Source organism: Phaethon aethereus (assembly GCF_964289735.1).
Source record: "Phaethon aethereus genome assembly, chromosome: 2".
NCBI lineage: Eukaryota > Metazoa > Chordata > Aves > Phaethontiformes > Phaethontidae > Phaethon > Phaethon aethereus.
In genome coordinates this window covers 123,432,775-123,460,670 of record NC_138582.1, presented here as the reverse complement: position 1 = coordinate 123,460,670, position 27,896 = coordinate 123,432,775, and the positions used below count along the sequence as shown (strand labels likewise).

At 38.0% G+C, this 27,896-nt stretch overlaps 1 protein-coding gene across 1 annotated transcript; it reads right to left on the bottom strand.

The window, feature by feature from the left end:
• On the bottom strand, positions 1–27,896 carry NPHP3 (nephrocystin 3; the record flags this gene model as incomplete). Its single annotated transcript, XM_082014783.1, has 27 exons — positions 1–181; positions 388–503; positions 1,404–1,529; positions 3,483–3,723; positions 6,630–6,757; positions 7,929–8,004; positions 8,415–8,656; positions 8,803–8,992; positions 9,340–9,462; positions 10,323–10,420; positions 10,940–11,104; positions 11,880–12,018; positions 13,064–13,146; positions 13,752–13,854; positions 14,339–14,436; positions 14,986–15,129; positions 16,024–16,138; positions 16,834–16,937; positions 18,378–18,557; positions 19,690–19,764; positions 20,319–20,466; positions 22,034–22,194; positions 22,444–22,577; positions 23,919–24,071; positions 25,635–25,785; positions 27,033–27,158; positions 27,549–27,896. 27 exons carry the CDS (start codon positions 27,894–27,896, stop codon positions 1–3), a joined length of 3,948 nt encoding a protein of 1,315 aa, XP_081870909.1.

The window sequence follows — 27,896 nt, the reverse complement described above, 5'->3', positions numbered from 1 at the left end:
TCACCTTTGTCCATGTTCCAGGAAAATGTTTGGTGATAATGCACTTTTTAAGCTGAATGTATCTCCACTTGATGAGTGTCGAGAAGCTGCTTTTCCACCTATCAACAAAGTCTCTGCTTCTTTTATTTCCATAGCTCTCTTGTAAAGTTCAGCTGCCTTCTCAAAGTCTCCTCCTTCATAGCTTTGGAGAAGAGTAAAACAAAGTGGAAACAAGAAAATAAAACAAATCTCTTAATTCATCTAAATTGAAATGCACACCATGGTATCAACAAAGTGTACTTAAGGCTCTCTACTTTTCTACTAAGTACACAAGTCCAGGATGTTTTGTTTCATCTAAGTCATTTTTACAGTAACTCGCTTTTATAGGGCTAAAGCATATAATCTTACCTTAGCACAGCCAAGTTTTTCAGAGTTTCCCCGACACGAGGATGCATGTGACCAAAGCTGTCTTCATATATCTTTAATGCGCGTTCATAAAGAGGTAAAGCTTCAATCTGCTTTTTCTTTGGGTAGTAGAAAGTTGTTTGTTACAGACATGTATTACATTTGCTGTTCCTTTTTCCAACACATTTGTCAACACATCCTAGATACAGTGTCATGCATATTTAATCAGAAAGGTGTTTTGAGTTCTCAATACTGTTGATAGATGCGGACGATAACTGGGGATTGTCAAAGCAATTGGCTTGCACTTGCAAATGCAATTCCCACTAATATTATAATAATTAGGGTCTGGACTTCCTAGAGAGTTTTGAAAATCCCAGTCCTGAAAGTTTTGAGTTACCAAATGCTCTTTAATTTTACCTGAGGCAGCTTTAATACTTGTTTAAAATCAGATATGCAGATTGCAGGAATACAGAGAACAAGAAAACAAACTACAGCTCACTCCTGTTGATGCTAAGTAAGGAATCTGGCAAGCTGATTGCCTCTCCCTTGAATTTCATATTAGCTGCAGACTAGGAAGTCTACAGCCGCCTCAGATTTTTAGTTACAGAGAGTGGCAGTTCATCAAGGTGGGCACTCTTTGTTCATGGACATAAATTTCAAAGGATCATGTTTCCCTCCAAGTCAGTGGTAAAGCTGTGTTCCACCATGCTGTGATAACCACCATGTCGCCGAAAATGGTACTCTAGCTCTAGTCTTATAAAGCACGTGGGCATTCTGAATAATCTAAAGAGTGTTAGCCCAAGTGTCCTTGTGAAATACCTGTCACAGCAATTATCTGTTCCCTGCATATGTTTTCCTTGCCAAATATTTCAATTTTTAAAATGGAACCTAAGAATTTGCAAACAGTGTAAGGAGCTTCCCCTTAAAATGTGATCAAGTTTCTTTGGTACCTAAATGATACCAATCATTAAAAAAGCCTAAGACAGGAATAATAAATGTGTAAGACATGAAAAACTTACCATCTGACAATACAGGACAGCTAGATTTACCAATGCAGTTGCTACGCTAGGGTGTTTTGGACCAAATGACTTCTGTCGAATTTCAACCGCTAGTTCGTACAGAGGAACAGCCTTGTCAAGTTTTCCCTAGAAATAACGGGGAAAAAATGATTTAGTTGTCTTGTGTCAAAATGCTAACAGTAAAATCAATTTTAAACAAAAAGCCTTGGGGAAGATGTAACTGTTGCCAGAATAAGGGTTTAACTTTTGTTAATTCATAGTTATGTTCTGCACAGATTGTTTATCATGAGTATTTATTAGGACCTAATTTTCCAAAAGACTGAGCATATTCAACTCCCAGTTAATGTGTTTCTCAGTTATACCTATATAATTAGTTTTTAACTTTTTTCCCCCTCAAGTGTCTCATTGAGAAGGCTGTTAAAAAGAATTTTCAGCTGTACTTTTATCCAAATAATTTTCTCCCATTTATATTTCCTCATCTTGCCATAAATAAGAGCAGAGCTTATTTTTTGTCCTAAAGGGCAGAAATTTTGCTGGTGATACAGGAATGGGAATGTATCTGCCTTAACTTTTGAGCAGTTTTTTGCTTACTGAAGTGGTGTTTGCAGCATCTTCTTCGGAACAGCTGCAATGCCCAAAGCCATTTCAGGTACCATTCACCATATCGAGGCTTTGGCTTCTTGACTTTGGTTTCTGTAAAATACCCCTCTCATATTCCAACTAGTTTTATTGTAGATTATTTTTCCAGCAAATCTGTTTACCTCCAAATTTGAATTTGCTCACACATTACCTGGATATTCTTCAGAAGTATGCTTAGACTTCTATTAGTAGAATGTGAATTCTCGTATTTAACAGGAATTAGAAATTAAATACTGCAAAAGTCCATTGTATAATGGTTCACTGTAATTGCAAAATTAAACTAAAATTTTCTCCTTGTTTTTTCAAGTATCACCGTGCCATAGTTTGAAGATCATCAGTAATTCATCTGCAATAAATACTTATTTATAAATGTAATTTTCTACATCTGATGCCTGTCCCTCCTCTTCCTCCACTCTTCCCTGCATCACTAGTTCACCATGAATTTTAATTTGTGCTCCTTCAAACCAGCAAAGAGCTTTTTGATGCAAATATTCAGTGCTTTTGCAGTTTCTAGCTGCATGAAAATTAGAAGCTGAAGTGAGCAGAGAATGTGTGACCCAAAACAATTTCATGCACCTAATAACAGGTAACAATCATTGAGCAAAAACACAGAAGCATTTGATTCAAGGGATTATCTTCAAGAACTCTCTTCTCTTTGAAGAATGGTAAAATGTGAAAATGTTTTTAAAAGAAAAAAAACCTCTTGTCATCCTCTGAATTTGATCTTGCTTCAACAGCTGGAAACCTTACATCATGATATTGAATGATTAGAACAACCATATGCAAACACAAATATTCACAGAACATTTTGAAATTATGAAATGCAGAAGTTCATGGTACTGTTAATTTTGTTCCCCATAGTGCATTTCGCAGGGGAGTAACTCTCATCTTTCACTGAATCGACAGAAGCTGAAGGTGGCTCAGCCAGACAGTTTGTTTGTCCAGTACTATCTCCCTCATGACCCTTCAAGTTACTTTCAATTTGACTCTAAAGTTCAAGGTCGTTGTGCAAAAAGAACTATTCCTACACCCTAAACCATGATTTTTCCAGGAAGATATATCTGGTCAAACTCTTGTATGTGGATGTCATGTAGCAGGCAGTGGAGAGCTCAAATACAGCTGGGAAGAGCTTCCCTCACTGCAGCCAACACACTGGCTTTTAACCAAATCAGAAATTCTTCATGGTGAATACTAAGCATGCAGGACACTGAAGACATTATTCATAAATAGCTTTTCTTTAAGCAAAGTGTGTTTTGGAAAAGCTACTGGGCTTTTTGGAAACAGACTGAGGCTGCTTGACTACATCTTTTATCCATGTGTATAGAACACCAATAGCTGACAAAATTCCCATACCCCACTCCTTTTGGATTGAAGACTGTAACGACGCAAGGCATTACAGTTAATTTAGGTGATGAGAAAAGGTAACAGGCTTGTGCTTACCATCTTTTTGTATAGCACTGCCAGGTGTTTCACAGTATAAGCCAAGGAGGGATGATCTGGAGCCAGTGCTCTCCTCCTGATGTCTAAAGCTTTTTCATAGAGTTCCTCTGCCTTGTCATAGTGCTTCTTCTCATTGTACAAGGCTGCCAGATTGTTCAAAGACTGCGCACAGTCTGGGTGGTCGGGTCCCAGGACTCTCTCTCTCATTTCCAAGGAGCGCTTCAGGAAAAGCTCTGCTGTCCTACAGAACACATTCATTCAGCAATATTTTAAAGCTGGTAACATTTGTACAGGCTGAAGTGGCTGTTTGAAACAGAACAAACTCAGCCTTGGAAACTGCACAGATACTGACATCTGGTTATGGACTTTCCTCAGAATAAGCGAATGCCACATCAGCAATTCATTTACACAGTGAGGAATTATACATCCCAGACACAGTCCTGCCGTGTAGGCTAACCATAAGCATGTAGATAGAGAGCTAGTTAATATATTCCTGTGCAAACTTGGAGCCTCCCTATAAAGGACTGAAACGCCAGTCTAGCAGATTTCAGCAAACATTACACTACCGCAACAGCTGCTTGCTTCTTTAATTCAATCTACATCTCCAGTTATGCAAGTAATCCCTCAAAACATTCTACTGACTTCTGGGCAACTCCTCGTAGCAGTCATGTACTCCCATGGATAAAGCAGTAGTGGAATGTGAGGTAAAGGCTCAGAACTCACCACACGTTTTTCAAGTAACTTTAAAAAACACATTACAGGGTTTGGCAGACAGCTTTCATACCAAAGGGGGAGAGACTGAAAGGGTTTTTATGTATGTCATGAGCTAGATTCTCAAAGTAGAATCTGTCTAGAAGTGACAAAGTAGAAAAGACTCTGTGTAATACCACCATTCAAGCATTTCCCTAAAAAAAGGGCATATTTTATCTCACTAGAGTAGCATACTACTATTCCATTACAGATTTACAGCAGTTCCTCTATCACAAACAATGGGTGATCCCCACAAAATCCTGGCAGCATCCATTATAGCTAGGCACTTTGTCATCCTGACATACACACGAATTCTGTGTGACACTATTCCCAAAAGGTCAGCTTAGCTAGTAAACTGGAAGAATCCATTTCGCATTAGAGGGAAAAAAAAAGACGATTTATACATGGAACTGTAGGTTCAATTCTGGAGCTCAAACAAGTGTCAAAAGGCGTTGTCTGTATGTAAGACCTAGAGGATGATGTGTGTAATATAACAACTAATAAAGCGACATTGCCTTCTGCCATTGATTTCATTCTAACTGCATCAAATGATCAAAAAATTCAATGTTGGACTTGCTGATTCAGAACAGAGACACAATACCCATTAAAAAACTGACTTAAACCTTCACTAGAAAAAAGTTTATACTTTCACTCACCTATGAAATAGTGGAGATACAGTTACTCTAGAAGTAGGTTGTGTTGGACAGGAACTACATATGAGTAACATGGAATATGAAATAAACTTATATGAGAATACATAGGTATTGCTCCTCTATAATCAGTCATTTCGGCATGACTTCATGAGGGTAAGCTGATGAAAAACTCCACATCAATTTCTTCACTGTAAAGGTCCTGCATTTAACAGAGATTCTGTGTGCAGATCCTAAATTACGATTAAATTACCGAATGTGAGCCGGCAGTGTGCCCAGGTAGCCAAGAAGGCCAACAGTGACCTGGCCTGTATCAAAAATAGTGTGGCCAGCAGGAGCAGGGAAGTGATCGTGCCCCTGTACTCGGCACTGGTGAGGCCACACCTCGAATACTGTGTTAGTTTTGGGCCCCTCTCTACAAGAAGGACATTGAGGTGCTGCAGTGTGTCCAGAGAAGGGCAACAAAGCTGGTGAGGGGTCTGGTGAACAAGTCTTATGAGGAGCAACTGAGGGAACTGGGATTGTTTAGTCTGGAGAAGAGCAGGCTGAGGGGAGACCTTATCAGTCTCTACAATTACCTGAAAGGAGCCTGTGGTGAGGTGGGTGTTGGTCTCTTCTCCCAAGCAACCAGTGATAGGATGAGAGGAAATGGTCTCAAGTTGTGGCAGGGGAGGTTTAGACTGGATATTACGAAAAATTTCTTTATTGAAAGAGTAATTGTAATCAAGCATTGGAAGAGGCTGCCCAGGGAAGTGGTGGAGTCATCATCACTGAAGGTGTTCAAAAAACATGTAGGCATGGCACTTCAGGACATGTTTTAGTGGGCATGGTGGTGTTGGGTTGATGGTTGGACTTGATGATCTTAAAGGTCTTTTCCAACTTCAATGATTCTATACAATATACTGCTGTAGTTATCCAACAACTACTGGGGACATAAACATCAGATACAGGAAGGCGGAAAGGCAGTCTGGTAAGGAAATGTTTGATATTTCAAACATATATGATACAAATACGTCCAGAACTTACTCTGTGCTTTTTTGCTGTGCACTTTCTTTCTTCTTTGAAAAGATTCAGTTCAGTAGAGTGGGTTTTAAGGTGACTTTACAATTCCGTCACAACACACAGTTTTAGACTACTCTGTGGATTGAGGAAGTTGATGTGAAGAGTGGCTAACCATGCAATCAAAACTGCTCTGCACCTCTTATTCTCCTTCAACACTCCTGCTTACCTCTGTCTGCTTTTACAACACCTTTGTTCTGCTCTGTTCTCTTTTGCCCTTAAAAAGACCAGCAGGGTAAGAGCCTGAGGATTACAAGCACAGTGAATATTTAACTCATGATTTCTTGCAATACTGGCATTTTGAGTGTTTTTCATAGAAAAACAACAATCCCGCTGTACAAGGATGAACATTACAAAGAAGGGTCACAAAATAGTGAAGCTGAGTAGAGGGGGCATAAATTTTGAGAGAGAACTGGTATTTGCAATAAAGGCTAGTTAAATTTAATTGTGTAACATCAATTCTGAATACAGGAAATGCACTGACTTGGTAAATACTCATAGGCTAACAGCATCAACTCTAGAAAATATGAGCATATTTCCAAGTAAACAAAAACCTCTAGAATGAATCAGGGATGGCACCATAATGAGTATTTGATCATGTGTCTACATTTAATGCTAGTTCTCAATGCTTTGCTTCCATTTAGATCTATGAGAATACTCAGTGGATGTGTCACACAATACAACTTACTCAAGATTATTCTGCAGGTAATAGAGGACTCCAAGCTCATTGAGGGTTCGAGCGTTATCTGGTGTATCCTTGCCTAATGTGAGCTCTTCCAATTGCAGGGCTCTTTGACGCAGGAGAGCAAAGCCACACTACAGCAAAGCACAAAGTAATGTAAGCCAATCACCATTACATTTAAAGTGTACATCTGAAGACAGAAAATCAAAAGACTCAGTTTGGTGCCAAAGGAACACAATATTGCTACCTAAATTCTGTTTTCAAGCTAAATGCCACATAGGCATTCTACTTATTTACAGTGTAACAGTGAATGTCACCAAACATGCTTCCAGGAAATTTTAAGTTACTATGCTGTCGTACAGCTCCGCTTTTCCTTTATCATATATGATAATTTGCTTAAATTCTGCACTTCAAATAACCAATTCAGATAAAATTCTAGATTTATAAGCTCAAAACTTAAAATCAAGTTAATCTCCTATCCTAAATGCCATATACAAATACATATAAAATATTACTCAAGGTTTTACATGGATTTTTGTAGAATGGGCTGCCAAGCTAATTCTTACATGCAAAGTGAATTACAAGTTAAAAGTGCAGCCATTGTTAAATGCTCCACCTATTCTTGATCTTTGCAGTCTTAATAAAAACATTTGTGCAGCAGAAGTCATTACACAAAAATGGACAAAATCTTCATGATCCAAATGAATTTGTATTTAAGCACTGTGGAAATAGCAACACTTTTATCGCTTTTCACTACTTTCATTAGAGCTACAACTAGAGCTCTGGACTTACTAGCTGAATTCTTACAGTACAGGCACTACATAACAAACAAACCCTTAGCTCAAGAATAACAAGAGGAACTCTGCAGTTGAATAACACATGAGAAAAAAAAAACAACAGAAAAACTCAATATGGCCCCTAACATTACTGGGATTATCCACTGTAGTAAGCACTGTGTTCACTAGTATTTGTAGGATAAATGCCTCAGTTATTCTGGAGAACACCTTTTTCCATTGCCAGTTTGACAGCCAATTTTATCAACAGTAATTCTGCACCTCTGAAACATATATATCCACTCACTTCTTTTTGATGTCTCTCAACTCCATACCAGTTGTACCAGATGCATCTCTACTTCCAGCAGTTGAAAGGGCAGTTACCAAAGCTGCTGCTAAGCTGCTTCACTACTTATGCCCTCAATTCTCAAACGCATTGGAGCTTTGTCAGCTCTGCAGACACACTTTATCATCTATTTAGCAGACCTGCAACATGCCCTGCACTTTTATTAAATATCAAACATTTCCTTACCAGACTGCCTTTCCGCCTTGCTGCTTTTTGGCGTATTTTGAAGGACTTCTTCCTCAGTTGCTCCGCTTGTTCGTATCTGAAAACAGTTATTTACAGTGTTAGAAGAATGTCAAATATAGCATCACTAAGTATTCTGGAAAGCTTCTAAGTTACTTGAGTGTACAAATTTGAGGAGAATTTTAGAATCTTGAAAACAAATCACACTTCTTGTCAAAGATAAAAATACCCAAAATCCTTAGGGACAGACAACCTCCTTTATTTCTAACTTTTTACAAGTCTGTTGTCAAATTAAGCACAAAAGTTGTCCCCTACTGGGTGGCCTGCTACAAGAATACAGAGGGGATGCTCATGGTTGCATTGGAAGTTATGAAACTAAAAAAAAAAAAAAAGAACCAAAGAAATATTCTAGCTTCAGGCAGAAAATCTCTGCTATTATTTTTGTACCACCTCCACACGAAAGAAAAACACCAGTGTAGTTAATCTTACTTGTTCTGCTTTTGGTATAAGGTCGCAAGTGCATCAAGTTCACGGGCTACCCGAGGATGTTCAGCTCCATAAGCATTTTCAGAGATTTCCAGTGCCTGTTTATACAGCTGTTCAGCATTTCCAAACTTCTTCCACTGAACATAAACTCCTGCTAGCTGGTGGAGTGACTGCGCCACCCTTGGGTGGTCTGGATCCAGCGCAGTCTCTCGAATCTCCAGAGACCGCTGCAGAGGAGCTACAGCCTGTAACAACAAAGTTCAGAATATGATGATGGCAGCAGGCAGCATGCTGTATGCTACAATAATTTAACAACTGCAACAGAAAGCACACACTGAGCTCTGCTTTATTTGCCTCCTTGCTGTTACAACAATCTCTAAAATGTACTTACCTGACTGAGAAGGCCTAAGTCCTTAAGAAACCGTCCCAGGGTCTCATAAAGATCAGCCAGGCAGATCATACTTTCCTCTGCCTCACAGCTTTTCTCGTATTCTTTCAGAGAGTCAAAATACTCAGCTGCCATAGAGCTCTTATCTTTCCCAACCAGCTGCCAGTAACTCAGCAATTCTGCAAAATGTCCCCTGTTTTAACAAGGAAATAAGAAGCTCATCTTACCTCTGACAGCTCTCGATTTAGACTGATGCTAGTTTAGTAGAAAAGGGCCACATGCATGAATTTTGTCTTTATGCTACAGAACATCTACAAAGACAATCCCTGGAGACTAATACTGCTCGACAGGAGTATTTATCCCTCTACCAACCCCCAGGTGTAACAGAAAAAATAGATTATTTATATGACAACAGTATTTAGCATTTCAGCCTCTACTATTTCAGTCCCTTTCATCTATATCTGCAATTTTCTGACTTATATTGAAAAAAAAAAAACTTTGCAATGTTTATAACTGCCAAAGCAGTGGCTACCTTCGTACCTTTTGTAAAGGTTTTGGGATACAAAGAGATTCAAAAGACACTCGTGTAGCTTTTGCTTATCACCCTGCTGTTGGAAGAGCCAGGGAAGTTCATCTGCACTTCTCCAAGTCACTCGGTCTCGACTATTGAAAGAAAAGCAAATCAAAATTAAAACTCTGAGAGGCCTGTTGTGTTGAACACAAGTTCAACAAACACAATTTGATGTGAAAACTAGGCAAGCATACAACTGCCATACCTGAATGTCTAAACACAGACTACTATAAGACCTGTGTACTCCATTTTCTCAAATCTTCCTTTTCATTTCACCTCAGGGCATGCTGGAAGCCCCAGGTACCCTACAGGAAGCTGCTCCTCCTTCCCATATGGGCCAATCTGCACCTGCTAGCAGAACTGCAGCCCTGCAGCAGCTCACTGTCCCTTTGTGCCTCCTGTCCCTGGCACACTGTGGCCCTCTTGGCTTTCTGCTACCCAACAGTGCATGCTCTGAGGAACAGTAAGCACTAGCCCGCAGCTGGGACACACTAACTCAGGACTGTAAATGCAAATCAGTTTTCAAGCTGGATGTGAACTTCTAGCTGTTCAGTTGTTCTACTGGACCTCCTCTTGCGTACGTGCCTGCTGAATGGAAGTGGTCTTCTGTTTCTTCTTAAAATTCCAAGCAACCTCAAGTTTCCTAGCATTTACTGGGAGTTAAAATTCCACATGGAGTCAGTTACCACAAAATAACGGATGCGGTATAAATTCATGCCCTTTTCACGTGGTAATTTTATTATCTGCTCATTCCCCTCCATAGTCCTCAATCTTTTCCAAGATTAAAAAGCAACGTATCAATAATAAACTGTTAAACTGAGAGCTAGGGTTTTGCAGTTATTTTGCCATAATAATTTACTAAACTGAGTCAAAGAAGCTATATGAAGAAAACAAAAATATCCATGAGGCATAAAGCCTGAAATTTAGCCCATCTTGAGGAATTCTGACCTACCTTAGCTGCATGGTAAAATACTCCACTAATTTCTGCCTATAGACAAAAACAACATTTTCACCTTCTTCCATATACTCTAATCTCACCATCTCCCAAGCCTGAAAAAGAATATAATTGAGAGAGAGAGAGAACACATTTAATTTATTTACTAAGTGCTAATGACACACAGGACGCTATGCAAGATTTCTTTGTGAAACATGTCTCGTGTTGTAGAACTGAAATTGAAATTCACTTTCAATGACAAAGGCACTACAAACAGATTTTCTTATACTAGACCAAAACTGGTTGTTCAGAAAAATATTCCCTCTCCTTCAATTCTGCTTGTTTTTTGTGGAGCCACTGTTTTCTAGGACACATGGAGTTAATAACTAATCGATCAGAAATTTTGATGGTTTTAAATGCCAGGTTTTCAACTGCGGAACAATACTGACCAATACTGGTATCATAGCTCTAGTAGCTTTCAAAGTGATTCTAACATCACACCGGATGTTAAGGAAAATGGATGAGCAAACACAAACATCACGGCGCACCTAGTTAAAAACAGAACTTAGCTGAAAAACAGCAGGGGCTTAGAGGGTGGAGTTTCACTTGCACATGTTTAGAATTACAAAATTTACCTGGAGGTGCTGGAACTTTAGCAAACCACAGCCGTATGTCAGCAAACACATTTTATGCAGGCTGTGAACAAGTGAGGCTAACACTGCAGAAGACAGCTCAGGATAAAGTTCCATCAGCTCTGACTCACTCACACCGTTGTGGCTAACACCGATGACACACAGTATCTACATAAATCAGAAAGATTATTTTACAGTTTGCTGCAGAGCTGCTATGCTGAAATTCCAAGAAAAATACTGTGTATCACTGTATCACTTTACACATCAAGGGAAAAAAAACAAAACTGCCTACACAAGCCCTTTCCCTCTTCTGTCCTCCAAGAACAATCCTCAGTGCTAATGGATTAATATTCTAATAGGTAAAGCACCAAATGGGACACTTTGGGAAAAACAAATGGCTCCTTAGACTTTCCTCTAAAACACTGGGGGGAAATAACGCCATTATCATAAGGAACATCCATGGAAGTAAAATATGCAGAAAGTCTTATGCCGCTAGCACCAAAGAACTTCTAGCAATTATCGAGTATCATGTCCTAATCAAAAAAATGTTCCACACAGCAGGGAAATTCTGCAAAGGTAGGAAGAGGAATCAGAAATCTAATAAGCGGTGCCCTGTATTCATAAGATACCATGTTTTGATTACATTTACTATGCTCAGCGTAGTTAATCATTGGATCAGGGTACCAAAGAGAGTACTGATGCTGTATCACATCATAGGGGAAAAGTTCTGTTTGCTTTTGTGAGATAATGACTTAGTTGAAATTTAACATAAAGCAGTCACATGTTCTACAGTTATGTAATAAAATTGTCCCGTCAATACTAATACTACAGTAATCTCTGAATCGTACATATGAACCAACAAAAACTGTATTTACTTTTAACTTAAGAAAAACTCTTCACAGGAAAGAATATACATTACCAGTAGAACACATTGTCTGCTTACCTCTCTCAAAAGACCTTTCTCTTTATCACTCTGCAATGATTCTTGAATTGATCTCAGAACAAGCCTGTACAGTGACACTGTGTCTTGACATTGAAAACACTGTTGAAGGGTTTCATCAATATTTCCTGTATTTCCAACACTGAGCAAAAGGACAAAAAGGGCATGGTTTAGCGCATTAAATTTAGCTGAGTAAGATGAATTCAAACTACTGAAGAGCTCTTATCACAAAAGTGCTCTGAATTCCTACTGGATTTAAAAGGTGCGCAGCACCTGGTGAGATTAAACACAAAAGAGGTGAATTCCTGAAGCCACCTTCTGTCCTATTGTCAGATTTCTCTATATAACTGCAACATATTTATTTAAAAAAAAAAAAAAGTACGTTGAAGTGTTCCTTCCTCCAGCAGGAGTACAGAATAAGAACATCAGGTTGGATAAAGATAAAACCACATGCTGCTGTTTCATTTAATGCTTTTACAAAGCATGTTTTCAGGAGTAATTAAGCATTCTAGGACATAAAACAGAAACAAAAAATAATGAAAATCAGTCACCCAAAGTAAATTACCAATCAGTATATCATCTTCTGGGAGTGTCTAAACTAAAAATGCAACCTTCTCAAGAAGACGGAAGTCTAGGTTAAATAAGCCAATGCACTTATTAAGTATTATTTTGCACAAGAGGAAAGATTAATTTTCTCCACAGCAGGAATTATAGGGCAAAGTACCATATGCAGGTTGTTAAAAGAAACAGGTGCTGAACTTCCTTTTAGCCTTAAAAATCTATGAGGCAAACTATCTGGTACATCAGTAAATACAACAGACCTGAATGAAACTGTTTAACAAAACAGTACCAATATTCTCCAAATACATTTAAAAAGCATTGAAGCAACTGACATACCCAGAAAGCAGAACAACAAAAAAATAAAATAAAAACGGAAGAGCTGAAAACAGACAGATACAGGTATTTGGATTCACTTAGTATCAAAACGGCGATTGTATACTCTCTGATTTTTCTTCCCATTGCATTCACAGTCAGTGAGGGGTAAAACTTCATATACCACTCCACTATTTTTTCTTAACAAGATTCATTCTATGTTAAATGAATGTATTTCAAAATGCTAACAAACCTACTTGAAGTCCTCCTAATCTAGCGATGAGCAGCATAATTTCAAGATCATCTCAACTTACCAAGCAATGGTTTTGCCCAAGAGAGTGACATACAAAGCATTGCAAGTTGTGGCGGAACGACAATGTCTCTCAAGCTTCTTTTCCTACAACATTTTAATCAAAATCTGTGAGCCAAGATGAAATTAACCGTACCAATAAAATATTCAGTGTTTGACAAGAAAAATAGAAGTTTTACATATGCTTCTATTGGTAGCATCTGAAGACTGTGACATGGTAACTAGTGCACAAAATATTGCATGGTTTTCGAGCTACACAAGCATACGAGTGAAAGTTCTTTTCAATTTAAGATGAAAAGAGTTAGGATCTAATCATTACATCTCTCAAGATGAGGATTACCTTACAGAATCAGACTCCAAGGCAAAGAGGTAAAACACTTTTTTCCCCACTCTGCCAATCATTGTTACAGTATTATGCAATACTAAACATTCTATTCTTGTAACATAAAAGAATATGTTTACAGCAATATGTGCAACTGCATTGTTTTTGTGTTAATAATTTATGCTGTTCATCTGTGTGTCAGTGCTATGAGCCATGGGATAAAAATATTCAAACTACATGCTGTCTTGAGCAGCAGCATTTAGTTAGCTAAATGTAATACTTTCTTTTGGCAGCTGGGCTTATTTCATCTTTCTTTTCATTAAAAGTTATACTAGAGTAAGGTACTTCAGAAGAACTGCAACAGACTTACCTGCTCTTTAGTTAACTTAACATTTGCAGAGTTACATTCAGCACTAATGAGAGATTTAACATCTTTGGAATTCAGTGGATCAAGATGAAGAGTGGGCCACAACCTTTGATAAGAGAGAACAAAGTCATATTTAGACCTTATTAAGTAGCACACAAAAGGAAAAAAAGACATCAAAGTTCCAGAGCTTTTTAAAGATCAACATCAAAGCAGTAATTGAAGCTATTCCCTGCTACTAAGAAATTCTAGTCATCACAAGTCAAATTTCCACTTTTAGCTTTATACTGGATATACATCATGGTATGGTAGTTCTTGATGTGCATCTGACTGCGTTTAAGATCCTCTTTCACATAGTCATGTGGATAGGTCCATCAAAGTAAAACAAAAATCTGGTTTCCCCACAGCTAAAACCTGTCCTCATTGCAGTTACAACAGAGAAGCTTTTGTTGCCCTCAATGGTTGCAGAACCTTATCCTATTAAAACTTCAGGTTTTGACAAATCTGGCTGTTTGCTCTTCAGTGAGTAACTGTAATTTGAAACAACAATTCTAACCCTGGCTACTTTGAAACATCCCAGAAATACAACATACCTCCAAGCCTGTGGACATGTTTCTACATTCACTGATACAATCACTCTTACATTCACTGGCAGTGGATCTATCAGCCACTTCATGTGCTTCTCAGCTTGCTTAAAAACAAATTTTGTTTACTTAATAAAAAGGTTGTTCAAAACAATTCCAGAAGTTGATACATTTCATTAACTGCACAGCTCAGTGAAAGGAGTCTTAAATTCCCCAGTATCCTTAAAAATTGTTCATATCTGGTTCTTGAAACAGTCCTAAATGATCCATTGATATGTATCAGCATGACTGTACATTACATAAGCAGATGGAATACTACTCTTGAAATGTTCACCTCATAAAGACTATGCTATTGACATGCCCCAATAAGTCAGCTCACAGCCTTGCATCTTTGAACAAATAATGTAACTGGACTGCCCAAAAATTAAGGTCTTATGATAAAGTTAGACAAAAAAAAAAAAAATCCAGCACAAATTTTATCTATAAAAATGAAAGACTATTTAAACTCATCTGCACTTTTTGCAAAACTATTTTCTACAGGTACTCTTTAGAGCAAAGCAAACATTTATTTTCCTGTTACACAGATATAGCTGAACCTATTACAATAGTAAAAGTTTCTTTTAAACTGACAAATGGCAAGTATTTTGAAAACATACCTGTATTTGGTCAATAGAATCAATAATTATAATAATACTGCCTTGATGACGTGCAGAAAGTTTTTCCAGCCAGCGGGGAAACTCTTCCAGAAGTTTAGCTGGATCCAAAGTCAGAGGTGACACTAACCAAGAGTGCTGCATAAGCTGCATAATTATAAACATATATAACAAATTCTACCTTAAAAATCAACCAGGATAGTTGAAAGAAGTCCTACAGACAAAAGAGGAAAAAAAAAACCCAAAACCAACGCATGATTTTGGGGCAATTTTTCCAGTCAAGTTTACACAGAACTCTTTCCTTCTAGTATATGCAGAATGCTGGCATATGTGGAACAAAAAATATTTATTGAACTCATTGTGTAAATTCTGGAGAGAAAACCTGGGTTTACACAATGGATGAGGAATTTGGAGACTTAAAAGGCATACAAGTTGCACAGGTTGAACAGGCAGACTTCTAAAGTACATGAGAAAATTACAAGGAGAGCACAATTGATTTCATTTATCTAAGGGTTTCGTCCTGTGAGGTCCTTAGTGCCACCCTGTGAGGGAAAAAGAAAGCTCTGACCCTGGCACAAAAATACTCCTCACTTACTCCCCACTCCCCACATATCTAACACACAATTAAAAAAATAAATTAACATAGGAGAGAGACTAGTCTAGGAACAATATGGCACCAACTGGTGAATACAGCCTCAGGTTTCTAAACACATAGACAGGAGAGATACCACCTGCCTCTCTCATTGGCCAGATGGCAGGAAATTTTGGAAGAATCTTATATGGTTTCATAAGCCATCAATATAGGTCACTGGAAGCGTAACTGCTAATGCCAATCTATTATGAATATCCCAGAGATGCTATTTAATTGATCTGCATTCAATGTTTAGGATCAGATTCCCCCCACTCTATAATGTCTTACATTTGTATTACTCTTAACTGATGTAGAAAAACCTGTAGAAAATTTTATCTTTCGACATACATGCACACACTGGCACTTTCCAAAGAATCATGTAATGCAGGGTATGTAATAATACAGCATACCTTTAAAGTAAGGCGTTTAATTATCAATGCAGATTCTGAACTAGTAGACATGGGCCTCCCAACAAAGTGATAAAGAATTAGAGTGTTTGGTGAATGCTTCTGTTGCAATTGAATCCTAATGAGAGAAGTTAAAAAAAAAAAAAAAAAACACTTCACAGACTATAATTTTGCAAATGTATCCCAAAGACTAACAGTTTTGCCAAAGGAGATAGAGTGTCTGAGCTAGAGGTGTTCCATGTTTACCTTACAAAATAGAAGAGACATTTCTGAACTAGAATTGAATTTTTAATATCAGATACCATTTTTGCTCTCCCCAGTACTGATAGCCATTAACAAGTGCCCTTCCTGGCACTGGACAGTAACATGTCACTAAGCTTTTAACAAGTAATGACACTATCAGTTTATTTTTATGTCAACAAATTTTGTCATAGCCTACAGGTGACCATAAAATGCATTTCTATGATAAATTATTACATCTGATCTTCCCTTTATTTCAGTTAAAAAGTCTCCAAAGGAACCCTCTTGGGTATCAGAGAAGGGCAACATTATTGAGCTACTGAAAACACCTATTAATGCTGTGCAAAGACAGATCTGTAGGGTGTTGCAACTGAAATCAGGGAGATGTTAAAGGCAGTCCAGATGGAATTAGCTACTCAATTATTACAAATCTTTTCAGGATGCTTCAATAACTTCAGTGCTTTGTAAATACTCCCATTTTACCTCTAATTAAACTGATGTTTGAAATGTAATGGAAACTATTTTCTTAAATTTCATTCATACAAAAAAAAATTAAAAATTGGTTTAAACTACCATTTCGACAGAAGGAGAGATTTCCCAGAGCCTGGTCCTCCTGAAACAAGCAGAGGTGGAATTGGTGCTGGTGCTGCTACTAGGTCATTTAGACGTTCAAAATACTGTAAAAAAGAAACAACCGTTTCAAATATTCCTGTGTTTAAGGAAGAAATATACTGCTTGATATTGTAAACTGTCTAAATACAAAATGCAAGTACAGCTTTATTAAGGTAAGGGAATAACTACTGAAATGCAATATAATACAAATGGAGATAAATTTTATAATAAAACATTTAAACCACAGAACTTATTATCTCTGTTAAAGAAAGTGTAAAATAAACAAGCATTTTCTTTCAAAACTCTATTTAATAGGAACTTTCAGAGCTAATAACTGAAGTGGTGTTACTACAGTACAGCAATTGGGTACTATGTTTGTTCAGGCTTTCCCTCATCCCCTCCTTCCCCCAGTTGCTCCACTGCACTGGATATGTTTGCCAGGATAAACATTCAAACCTTTGACCTTCAAAGTTGGCATCTGCCATGAATGATATTTTGAGGCACTAAGCACGCAAAAGAAAGGCTTTATTTCACCACATGAATGCCCAAGAATGTTGTAGTAGAGTTCAGGATGACAAGAGAAAAAATAAAACCAACCAAACAAAAAACCACCTGTCATCCACTTGGGAGAAATATTTTGTCTGCAAAAAACAAGTGGAGGCACATTAAGATACAGATAGGTATTTTTCCTATTAATGTTCTATTATTTTACTATTCTGGTATGTAGATGGCACAACCCTCCAACTCATAGCTAATATACGTGCAGTGAAGCAAAAGAATAAACTGTGCTAGTAAAATATGGGTACTAACAATTTAAATACAGTAACACAGAAACAGCACGCTTATGTTACATTATAACATCAAGGAATGTTGCCCAAATAAGCTGTGGCATCATTTTCCATGACCACTTTATTGTTTGTAATTCCTACATTCATTATACCTTCCCTACATACAACTGTTCCTGATACTCTCAAATTGAAATGTTTTAAAAATTTTATTTCAAGTAATGAGTAAGCACTGAGTTACTCAGCAGCTCTCCAGCTCTCTACTTTTAACTTTCCTGTGTTCTTCTCACATATGTATGGCTGCATGATGATATGAAATCTTTCATTAGTCATCTCCAAAAGACCTAACTCCAGGTGTCAAGAGAGACCTTGGATTTCCTCAGAAAAAAAACCCCAAAACCATGACATTCAGAGCCTTTTCTGCGAACGACCAAGTCTAGGTAAACATCCTACTTCTGGCACACTGTTATAGTGCTTTTCCCCAATGTAGAAGCAACAACTGCTTCTTCACTGCCACTCAACAACAGACAAACTGGCACCTCTCCCAGAAAATAAATATGCCATCTATATAAGACATATGGCTTCTTCTAGCCTAAGGTGTTAACAGCCTCAAGGATGCTCTCGGACATGGCTTCTCCTGTAGAAGTACATCTTGCCTAACAGGAGATGGAAATAAGTGACGACTTTCTCTTCATCCATATACATTTCCAATGTACTTACTTTCTGAAATCCCAGCTCACATGTTGAATTACAGGCCTGCTGAAAAGCTTCCATCTGTTCTTGTTCATCATGTGCATCCCACAACACATCACCAAAAACTTCTTCTTCAGGAGTAGTGGATTCTTCCTTATTACCCACATCCTTGCCTTCTAGTTCTGTCATTTCACACCCCAATATATCCTAAGTAAAAAGAAAATCACATGAAGAAATCTGCAATTATAATTCTTAACAGTGCAGGCACATTTGGTATTAGTCTCAAAACCACTGTGTATGACTGCAGCTCTACTAACATCAATACGCTCATTTCCTTTTAGGCTACCAGACAACATAAATAAATGAGCAATTAGATGAAAGCAAGTTAACTCTGAATGCACAGGTCTCAAGACATTGGTTTCATACTTCTCATAGTGGAAGCAACTCAGCACAAGGAAAGATAAGGAGAGAATGCACTATGCAACCTTTCTTTATCCTATGATATGGATAAAGAGAAATTAAAAGAGAATTTAGGCCATGAATAGATCCCTTTCCCCTGTAATTTCTGCTTCTGTCCATAAAAGCACTTCTCAGTTCTGGGTTTTCTTTTCCACTTGCAGATTTCCTTGCTTGCAAGATAGTAATGATAAAAAACAAAAAGATCATTTGAATTGGATCTTGATTTGAATTCAAATCAATCTTGATAACTGATCTGAATTGAAGCATTGCATCCAGCTCTGGAGCCCTCAGGACAAGAAAGACATGGACCTGCTGGAGTGGGTCCAGAGGAGGGCCACAAAAATGATCAGAGGGATGGAACACCTCTCCTACGAGGACAAGATGACAGTTGGGGTTGTTCAGCCTGAAGAAGAGAAAGCTCCGGGGAGACCTTATTGCAGCCTTCCAGTACTTAAAGGACACTTATAAGAAAGATGGGGACAGACTTTTTAGCAGGGCCTGTAGCAATAGGACAAGGGGAAATGGTTTTAAACTAAAAGAGGGTACATTTAGTCTAGATGCAAGGAAGAAATTTTTCACAATGAGCGTGGTGAAACACTGGCACAGGTTGCCCAGAGAGGTGGTAGACGCCCCAGCCCTGGAAACATTCAAGGTCAGGTTGGACAGGGATCTGAGCAATCTGATCTAGTTGAAGATGTCCCTGCTCATTGCAGTGGGGTTGGACTAGATGACCTTTAAAGGTCCCTTCCAAGCCAAAGACTCTATGAGTCTATGATTCTATGAATTACATCTAAGTAGCATACAGTAATCATACTGACATCATTTAAGATCATAAATCAGAGTAGGAACAGAAGCAGCTGAAATGCATCATGTACTCTACCTGTTTTATTATCTTTTCCACACAATTATAGATTTCATATGCTCCTTCCTCCACACCTCCAATATGATCAATCATCTGAAAAAGTAAACGGCAAAGCATGACGCAACTCTGAACCCAGCTGGGAACAGTATTTCGAACTTCCAACAAAAACATTCTGGAACACATTTAAATTCTGTTCTGTTGCATTCCTTAGGTAGGATTCACTTTGCCTAAGCTTTAAAAAGTTGAGCATCTAGTTTCAGCTGTTCTCCACAGTTTTCTCTGTAGAGGGAAGTAAATGGCAACTGATCTATTTTCAGATGGGAGGTTCTCTGAAGGTATACTTCTTAAGTGGCTACAGAGGGACTCTAGATAATTAGCTTTGCCATTTAAATGGCTAAACACAGGTGAGAAATTCTATCCTTATATCATAGCAATTTTTTTTTCAGTGAAAATACAATGGCTTTTCTTCTCCCCTGCTAATTAAAATTTCATAACATTCATAAATTTCAATCATCAATCTGCTCATATAATGAGCGTCCAGAGCAATGAGTGGAATGCAACTTCTCCTAAAACCTGGATAGCACTTGATGTTGTTTATAGCAGGAAAGTAAGCCTTTTAAAATTCAATAGTCTTTGAAATGCCATACCTTTGCTTTGTTCACGTAAGAAATTTGCTCAATTAACTGTTGCACTGAGACTGAACTCACTCTGCCATCCTCCTTTCTGTGGTAAATGAGCCGGGGTTTTTCTTCTGGATTTCTCAAGAAGGCTTCTTCACAGTCCTCCAACAAACAACTAGATTGGAAATCAGCATTCTTGTGCTATATTACACTGCTGTAGTAAACAGTTCAATCAACACAAGCTCTGAAGATGGGTTTCACTGCAAAATCTAATTCAAAAATCATATCTATTTACAACAAAGAGCAAATATTTCAGTAGGGAATTTAAGATAAACTTGGAGCAAGGAACAGCTAAGAGAGATATGCATTTTGCATTTATATATGTGAATGATATCCATGGATATCATTCCCAGCAATCTATTGCTGTTCCACAGAAGGGACTATATAACTTGGGGATGCTGACAATAGCAGATAGCATCTCTCAAATACTATGTTCTTTATATGAGCACCACAATTTTCATCACAGTTTTTCCAACTCTCCAAGTGAATACAGTTGGCAGAAATACTCCTTTGTGGGTTTTTTTCCTTGCATATTTCATTCTTAAGCACTTGTGACCCACATACGTAAAACTGGGTTATCTGGCGACAGTATCCCCTCAGAGTGTCAACATACCCTCAGCAGCTGACATTATCTTTCTAAGGGCATAAATGTATGGCAGCTCTAGTCAGATTCCTCTATGAAAACAAATCAACATCTTCCCTGAAGCACTCCACTGTTGTAAATCTTAGCTACTAGTGTCTTAAACCAGCCTTTTCTTCAAGGACAGATGTTTTATTTACAGAAACAGGAGGTCTACTTAATGCAAGAGCTCTACTAATACAACAGTATTTAAAATCCCTAGAGTTCAAAATATACCCCTAATATGAAACTTAATGCATACCAGTATTTTCATATTTTTGCATTCATACAGATTTTTTGGTATGACCACTCTGTGATCTCTAATATTATCTTTTCTAATCCCTTCTTCAGCAAAAGGACAGCCCTTTCTTCCCCAGACATTTGATGTCCCAAATGGGTAACAGAAACAGTCCTAACACAATTATAGGATTACTCCCAGTTTGGTGTTTTTCATTTAATAAGTCATGTTTCTTCTTCTAGAAGGTTAGGAAATTACTCACTGAACAAACAGAACACACTGCATCACCATTTGTCATAAAACATCCTTACTTCAGTAAATTAAGTTGCAGAAAGCTAGCATAAGATACTACGCAAGAGCCATGAAAAATTTTTCAGCCAGAGTCTGAAAAATAGCCAAAGATAGAAAATAGTATATGACAGAACAAAACCCAAATACTACAGACTGGTGTAAGACTAGATAAGCAAATGAAAAAAGACTGAGGACATTCACACCAGCCATCTTGAATTCCTAAGACTCCAGCAATATGCATGAAAGAGAGCTGCAGAGCTGCTCTTGGAAAGCAAAACATTTCTATACTACGAAGACATCTTTCACACTCTATTTTAAAAGAATCTGTAGCTACAAGAAAAAGGAAATGATACACAGCTGATACTTTTTTTTTAACTGTCTGCACCAGCAAACCTAAAGTTTGAAGGAATATAACTTAGAAGATACTAGCTTTAGGAAATGTACTGAGCAAAGCATCACATACATTTTAATAAGATATGCACGCTGCATAAATTACCAGTTTCTATTTGCTTTACCAGTCTGGAAAATACTTACCTTGGCAAAGTTAAATGCAGGAGCAAAATGACTAACGAACTTTTTTCAATCTCCCATTTTCTCACATCCTTAAGAGGCCTCTCATTTTCTGATGAAAAATGAACAACTTGAAAGAAGTACCCCATTGTTTCACAGATTCTTTGAAGTTTTGGTGAGTAGTTCTGAAAGAAAATTTGAATAATGGTGCTTTATTACTAAATCTGCATAGCATTGAGGACCTACTAGATAAATCTGTTTCTTTTCTCTATGCAGTTTTTTCCCCTGAAGTCCTTGACAATACTTTCACTGACTTCACTGAAATCAGGCTACACCTACTAAAGCTTTCAAGAAATATTAGACAAACTTCTGAGTAAGTATCACAGTGGAAACAAAACAGCATAAAAGTTAGCATAAGTTTGTGAGGTACTCACTCTAAAGAAGATGTCCACTTCTGGTTGAGTCTCATCAGTACTAATAATAAAACATCTTACAGTGTTACTCCACAGAGAGTGGGAAAACAGAGGAGTAACCTGTAATAAACTGGCAACAGCAGCATCCCAATCATCTGCCAAAGAAAACAAACAAAATGAAGTCTAGAGATCTTCACACCTGATTACACTGCGTAACAGATAACCCATCACCTCTTAATATTATGAACATCTTATGAACATTATTACATTTTATCTAAAATAGTAGTAACATTCTTACTCAACTGTTTTAATTTTACGAATTTGGAGAACCTGTATCATCTGATAAAGTAATATAACTTGATAATGTGGCAAAACAACAGTGTTAGATATATTCATATTACCATTACAATGATATTTCCTTTAAATAGGATCAATGAAATGTATCCACAAAATCAAGCTGATAGTTGTAAGTAAGTAAAAATATGCAGGAATAATAAAATCACTCATAATCAAACTTTTTTTTCCCCAGATGTACATGTACTTCAATTAGACCATGAGAACAAATGACAGCGAAACATTATGCGAACTTCCTCTTCTTAAGATACAGTCTGTAATACTGTATGTCAATTCCCTATAGAAGCAATGAACTCTAAACTTTCTTAGGTTCTTCATTTTGTGACTGGTCATTCTTTCAACATAGGAATAGGTTCTCCTTTCAGTACCACATGGGATGATGAAAGGCTTAGTGTATGAAGCTGGAGCCACCACAGAGCAGCCCCCCGCAACCCGCCGCACCCCATTTTGCAGGCACAGACTTCTGAATCGGAGCCTGAAGGATTGAAGAAAAAAGGGAGAAACTGCCAGCAGTGTCAACTATATGCAGAGGGGTTCCAGGGCCAGGAAAACAGTGAGGGAAACCAGAGCATTGGAAGACAATTTACAAGAGGCCGTTTGGGAGACAAAGTTCAAAAGCAACAATTAGTGATAACAAAATATCTAACACCGATCCACATAACAATGCATACATCCTGGTCTTGTAATCAGATTTCCATGAATGCCCCTAAACCAACTCAAAACCCATGCAAATCAAATGAAAAAAACAGGGATATAGTTTATTCTAATACAAATGTAATATTCCTACCGAGGAAGCAGAGAATGTGAATAAAAATGGAAAAAGGAACACCAGCAGATATTGAAAGAAAGATCATTATCTTCCTCAGTCAACAAAATGGTATTTGGTTTACTCACAACAAAGCACTATTCACTGCTGCTTGCTAAAATCACTGCTGCACATACCATAGTCACCAAATATATTAAACATAACTTCGCATCTACAGCTACAGTTCCTTTTATTTTTACAAAGAATTCCAAATAACCCTTTAGGTGAATTACCCAAGAATGGATATAAAAGAAGCTAAGAACAGAATCACTTAGGAATGGATAGAAAAATTACAGAGATACATATAATCCCAGAAAAACAAACCACCATCACTTACCTCTGTTTATATTTGCAAATGGTCCCTCAACGTCTATAGAGCTATGAGCAAATTCAGGCCCTCTGAAAGATTGCTGAAGTTGCATCATGCTACCCATGGATGGCTCACTTCCCAAAGCTCCTCCATTCCAATACTCAGATTGTGCCCCAGTAGCTAATATTGGGAAAAAAAAAAAACGACAAAACACCTCTTCATTGTCACTAAACAAGGTAAACTATCAAGCTTAAATACTCCACCTGAAACCTACTGCCACATGCCACTGATCATAATTTTTTCTCTGTTAGCAGATCTGCTCACATCTTTGTGTGCTGTAGTTCTAAATGGGCCCTGGTCCAAAGTTAATGAGGAGCCGCGCTGCTAAAGGATGAAGTTATTTGCTAATATTTGTTATTACACAGATTGCTCACATCTGTTGGGTTCAAATGCTGACTTGCATTACAAATCAGGAAAACAGTATCGCTGCAGTCATCTGTGCATATCACAAAATTGACAACTTTTGTTCAGGAATGTTCCAGCATTGGAAAAAGCATAAAGGGGCTGTAAATCACAATCGAAATATTATCTTTTCTATTTTAAAATATATTTTTCTATTTCTTTTTCTGCTATGCAAAAGAGTTTTTACATTATCTCTTTGAAATACTCTTGGATTACACTTCTGCCAATCAATATACAACTTTCAAGACGCAAAATAAATCTTCCATGGAGAAAATAAGGAAATTCAAAAACACTTAGAAAAAGGTAAAAAGGGAGGAATGAATTCAGAAATTAATTTAACACAAAAGAAGACAGAAAAAATACATAAAAGAAAACACGACTATCTGTACCACTGAAGTTCATCAAATGCATAATTACTATGCAGAAAGCCAATCACTGCATTTTGAAACATTTCTACTTTTAAAGATTGCATATGTATACTCCTGTCAAGATGTGACAGTTGATATACCTCAATAAGCAAAACAAAGGTTAAGCAATAGGACTTGCATGGAGTTTTTCTTGAGTAACCCTGCATGGTGCAAGAAGTAATGGTGGCCATCCTTACGAGTGTTAAGGTGCTAACCGTCTGCTACAATTATTGCTCTATTTTGAATCAGATACAAAGTCAGTGGACTGATCACAGACCTATCTGAATCCTTCCCGTGTTATCAAATACCTCTTACAGTATATACAAGGTTTTGCCTTTTATGTCATTAAGTTTGCCAGGGCTTCCCTTTCAAGAAATTCTTCAATAAAATGACTCTTTTGGTCAGTTCATGTTTGTTAAATATCCAACTCTGCTATTCTGAAAAGTTCAGCAGATGAGACTGGCATACTTCACCATCCACAGACAGTAAGCCTATCTGAGAGTCCCTCCAGTTTCAGGTGTGCTTTCTGGATTCTTTGGAACATGATCTCTCAGATCTAGAATCAGAAAACTCAGAAAAGACTAGAAAACGCGTAATTCTTCATGGAACAATTTAATAAAAATGTTCCAGTCACTGTGTCTAGACAGTGCTCTATTTTCTTCATCTCTTCATTCATAAGACCAGAAACGTGGGGCTCCCCTAATCTAAACCAAGTTTGTAAAGTCAGCTGCTTTTACCCTTTAAACTACTTCATGTTGCTTTTCAACCAGACTAACAAAACTTTTTTTCAAAAGAACATGAATATTTGTCTTGTGCTTTACTATTCAGACTTCAGTCATGTTCCAATATAAAATGCTGGGGATTAAATTCTCACCCATAACATCTGTACAATTATCATCAGAATCAGACTCTTCAGGATCAAACACTTGGATTCCTTGGGCCTGGAGTCTCTGAAGTTTTGCTTCTAGCTCTCGTTTGGCCCTCAGTAAGTCCTGAATCTCATTTTCTTTAGTTTCTCTAAAAATCTATGAGCAGGAAAGAAAAAAAAAAAAGAAATACAAACCATAAATCTTTTAAAATTTAGTATCAGTTCCTGAATTCACGTTATTATACTTTCAACTGGAAAAATAAGTTTCTAGCATTCATTTAGCAGGCAAAAGTATGAAAACGTGAAAAAAGAAGCCATCAGGAGCCTATAAATGAGCAGGTAAACATAGTTTAAAATTATCTCTTTTTAAAATCTTACCATTTTAAACCTTAGCATACTGTTCCAAAAGTTAGAAGCCTGCATTAGTAGGGGAAGTTCATTTAAAATGGCATGTAACTTTCTTCACCTTTTGAAGTTTATTGTCTTCTAAAATCTCTATATGCTGTAATTTTTTTCAAAGGTTCCCTTCTATACTGCCATGTATTTTTTTTACATTTACATAACAACTCATATTTAATTTTGATTGTTGAGGAATTTTAAATTTCCTAAGATAGAAAGTGATCAAGAATCTCCAGCTGTCCTGTTATTACTATCATGGGGGGAAGAAAACACAAACCTAGATTTAAATAGAAAGAGATGAAATCTTCAAGTCTTATTTTCTTAAATAAGGTCAAAACCAATCCTCTTTTTATCTATCTGCCAAACATGAACACCTATTACAATTAAAGACATCAAGAACCTTGAAAACAGTGCAAAACCAGGACCTATTGTCCTGTTTTGGATGGTAGAAATATCACCATCTGTGGCAAGGGAAAAGCAAAAGCATCAGCTTGGCCTTTCAAGTCATCCCTCCAGAAAGTGCAAAGGCTTATGTCTTTAACTGGCTATCATATTTTAGCAGCCAAAAGAGATGTGCCAATACACATTTTTCTTTAATGTAAGTCAGAAGTGTTAAACAAATTTATTCAGAAATAATGGGAACTCTCTGTTTATACATTCCTTCAGCATGTGTCAGTCTGCAGCCCATGTTTTCCTGTCACTCTCAAATATGAATATATTCCTGTGTTCAAAAAACACATGAATTTAGTTGTAAGATGCATCACTGCATAGTCTCCTTTTAATATTTAAAAAGTTATTTTCTATTTTTTCCTTGTAGTTTTACAGAGAAGTTTTGGTAGGATTACCTTAAAGGAAATAGGCAGCTACAGCTATGATGCTCCTTTTTTTTTTTTATGAAAGATCCTCATAAAAGCTATTGGAGAAGAATTCATTGGGGGAATGTGGCCAAGTGACATCTACCTTATTTTTGGTCGTCTTCCCAGGAGAAGAAAAGTCAAGCCATACCTTGAATTGCCTTTTGACCTTGTCTCGATCATGTTCAAAAGTAGCAGCTCTCTCCATGGCTTGGTATTTAGCTTCTAATGCGCTTTCTTTCTCTCTAAGTATTTTCTGGTAAGTTTTCTGAAGTGCCTGAAAACATTTAATACACCATTTTTCTGAGTGAGAGCAATTGCTGATAAAAGGTTTTAGATTACTTTTCACCTAGTGAAAATCTGGTCTAAACACAATGTTATCCCAGCACCCTACATCTCTCTCCTTGCTCCAAGGATGACAGCCAAGCACCATGCAGTCCCCGTCCCCAAAGGCACACTCTGACCGCACCCCGACGCCTTGCCATGATGGCACTGAGGCACGCACCACTTCTCCAGCACCCTGTCTTGCTTGGGCAGGAAAAGCCATCGCACCCATCAACTCCCTGATGCAGCTTTCCTGGGAAGTGGGACAAGCCCTTCACAGCCTCACGTTAAGGGCTCCGCTTCACTGCTTGGCCCCCTCCTCTGGGCGGGCTGCGGGAGCTACCTGTAGCTCAGCGCGCAGCCGCTTGTTCTCCCTGTCCAGCTTGGCCTCTTTCTTCACCATGGAGGCCACCTCGTTGTTCTTGCTGACGCGGAAGATGTCGTACTCCTTCTTCAGGCGCTCGTACTCGGCCACGCACTCCAGCTCCTGCACCGAGGCCGTCGACTTGAAGCTGGCGCCGATGAGGCCGCCGGGCCGCGAGGCCCCGACGCGCCGCAGGGAGCCGCGCAGCAGCCGGGCCTTGGGCTTCACCTCCACCGGGATCTCGCAGGCCTCGCCGCCGCCGTACGTGTCCTCGATGACCTCCCCGACCCCGCCCGCCGGGCCCACCAAGGACGACGCGGTCCCCAT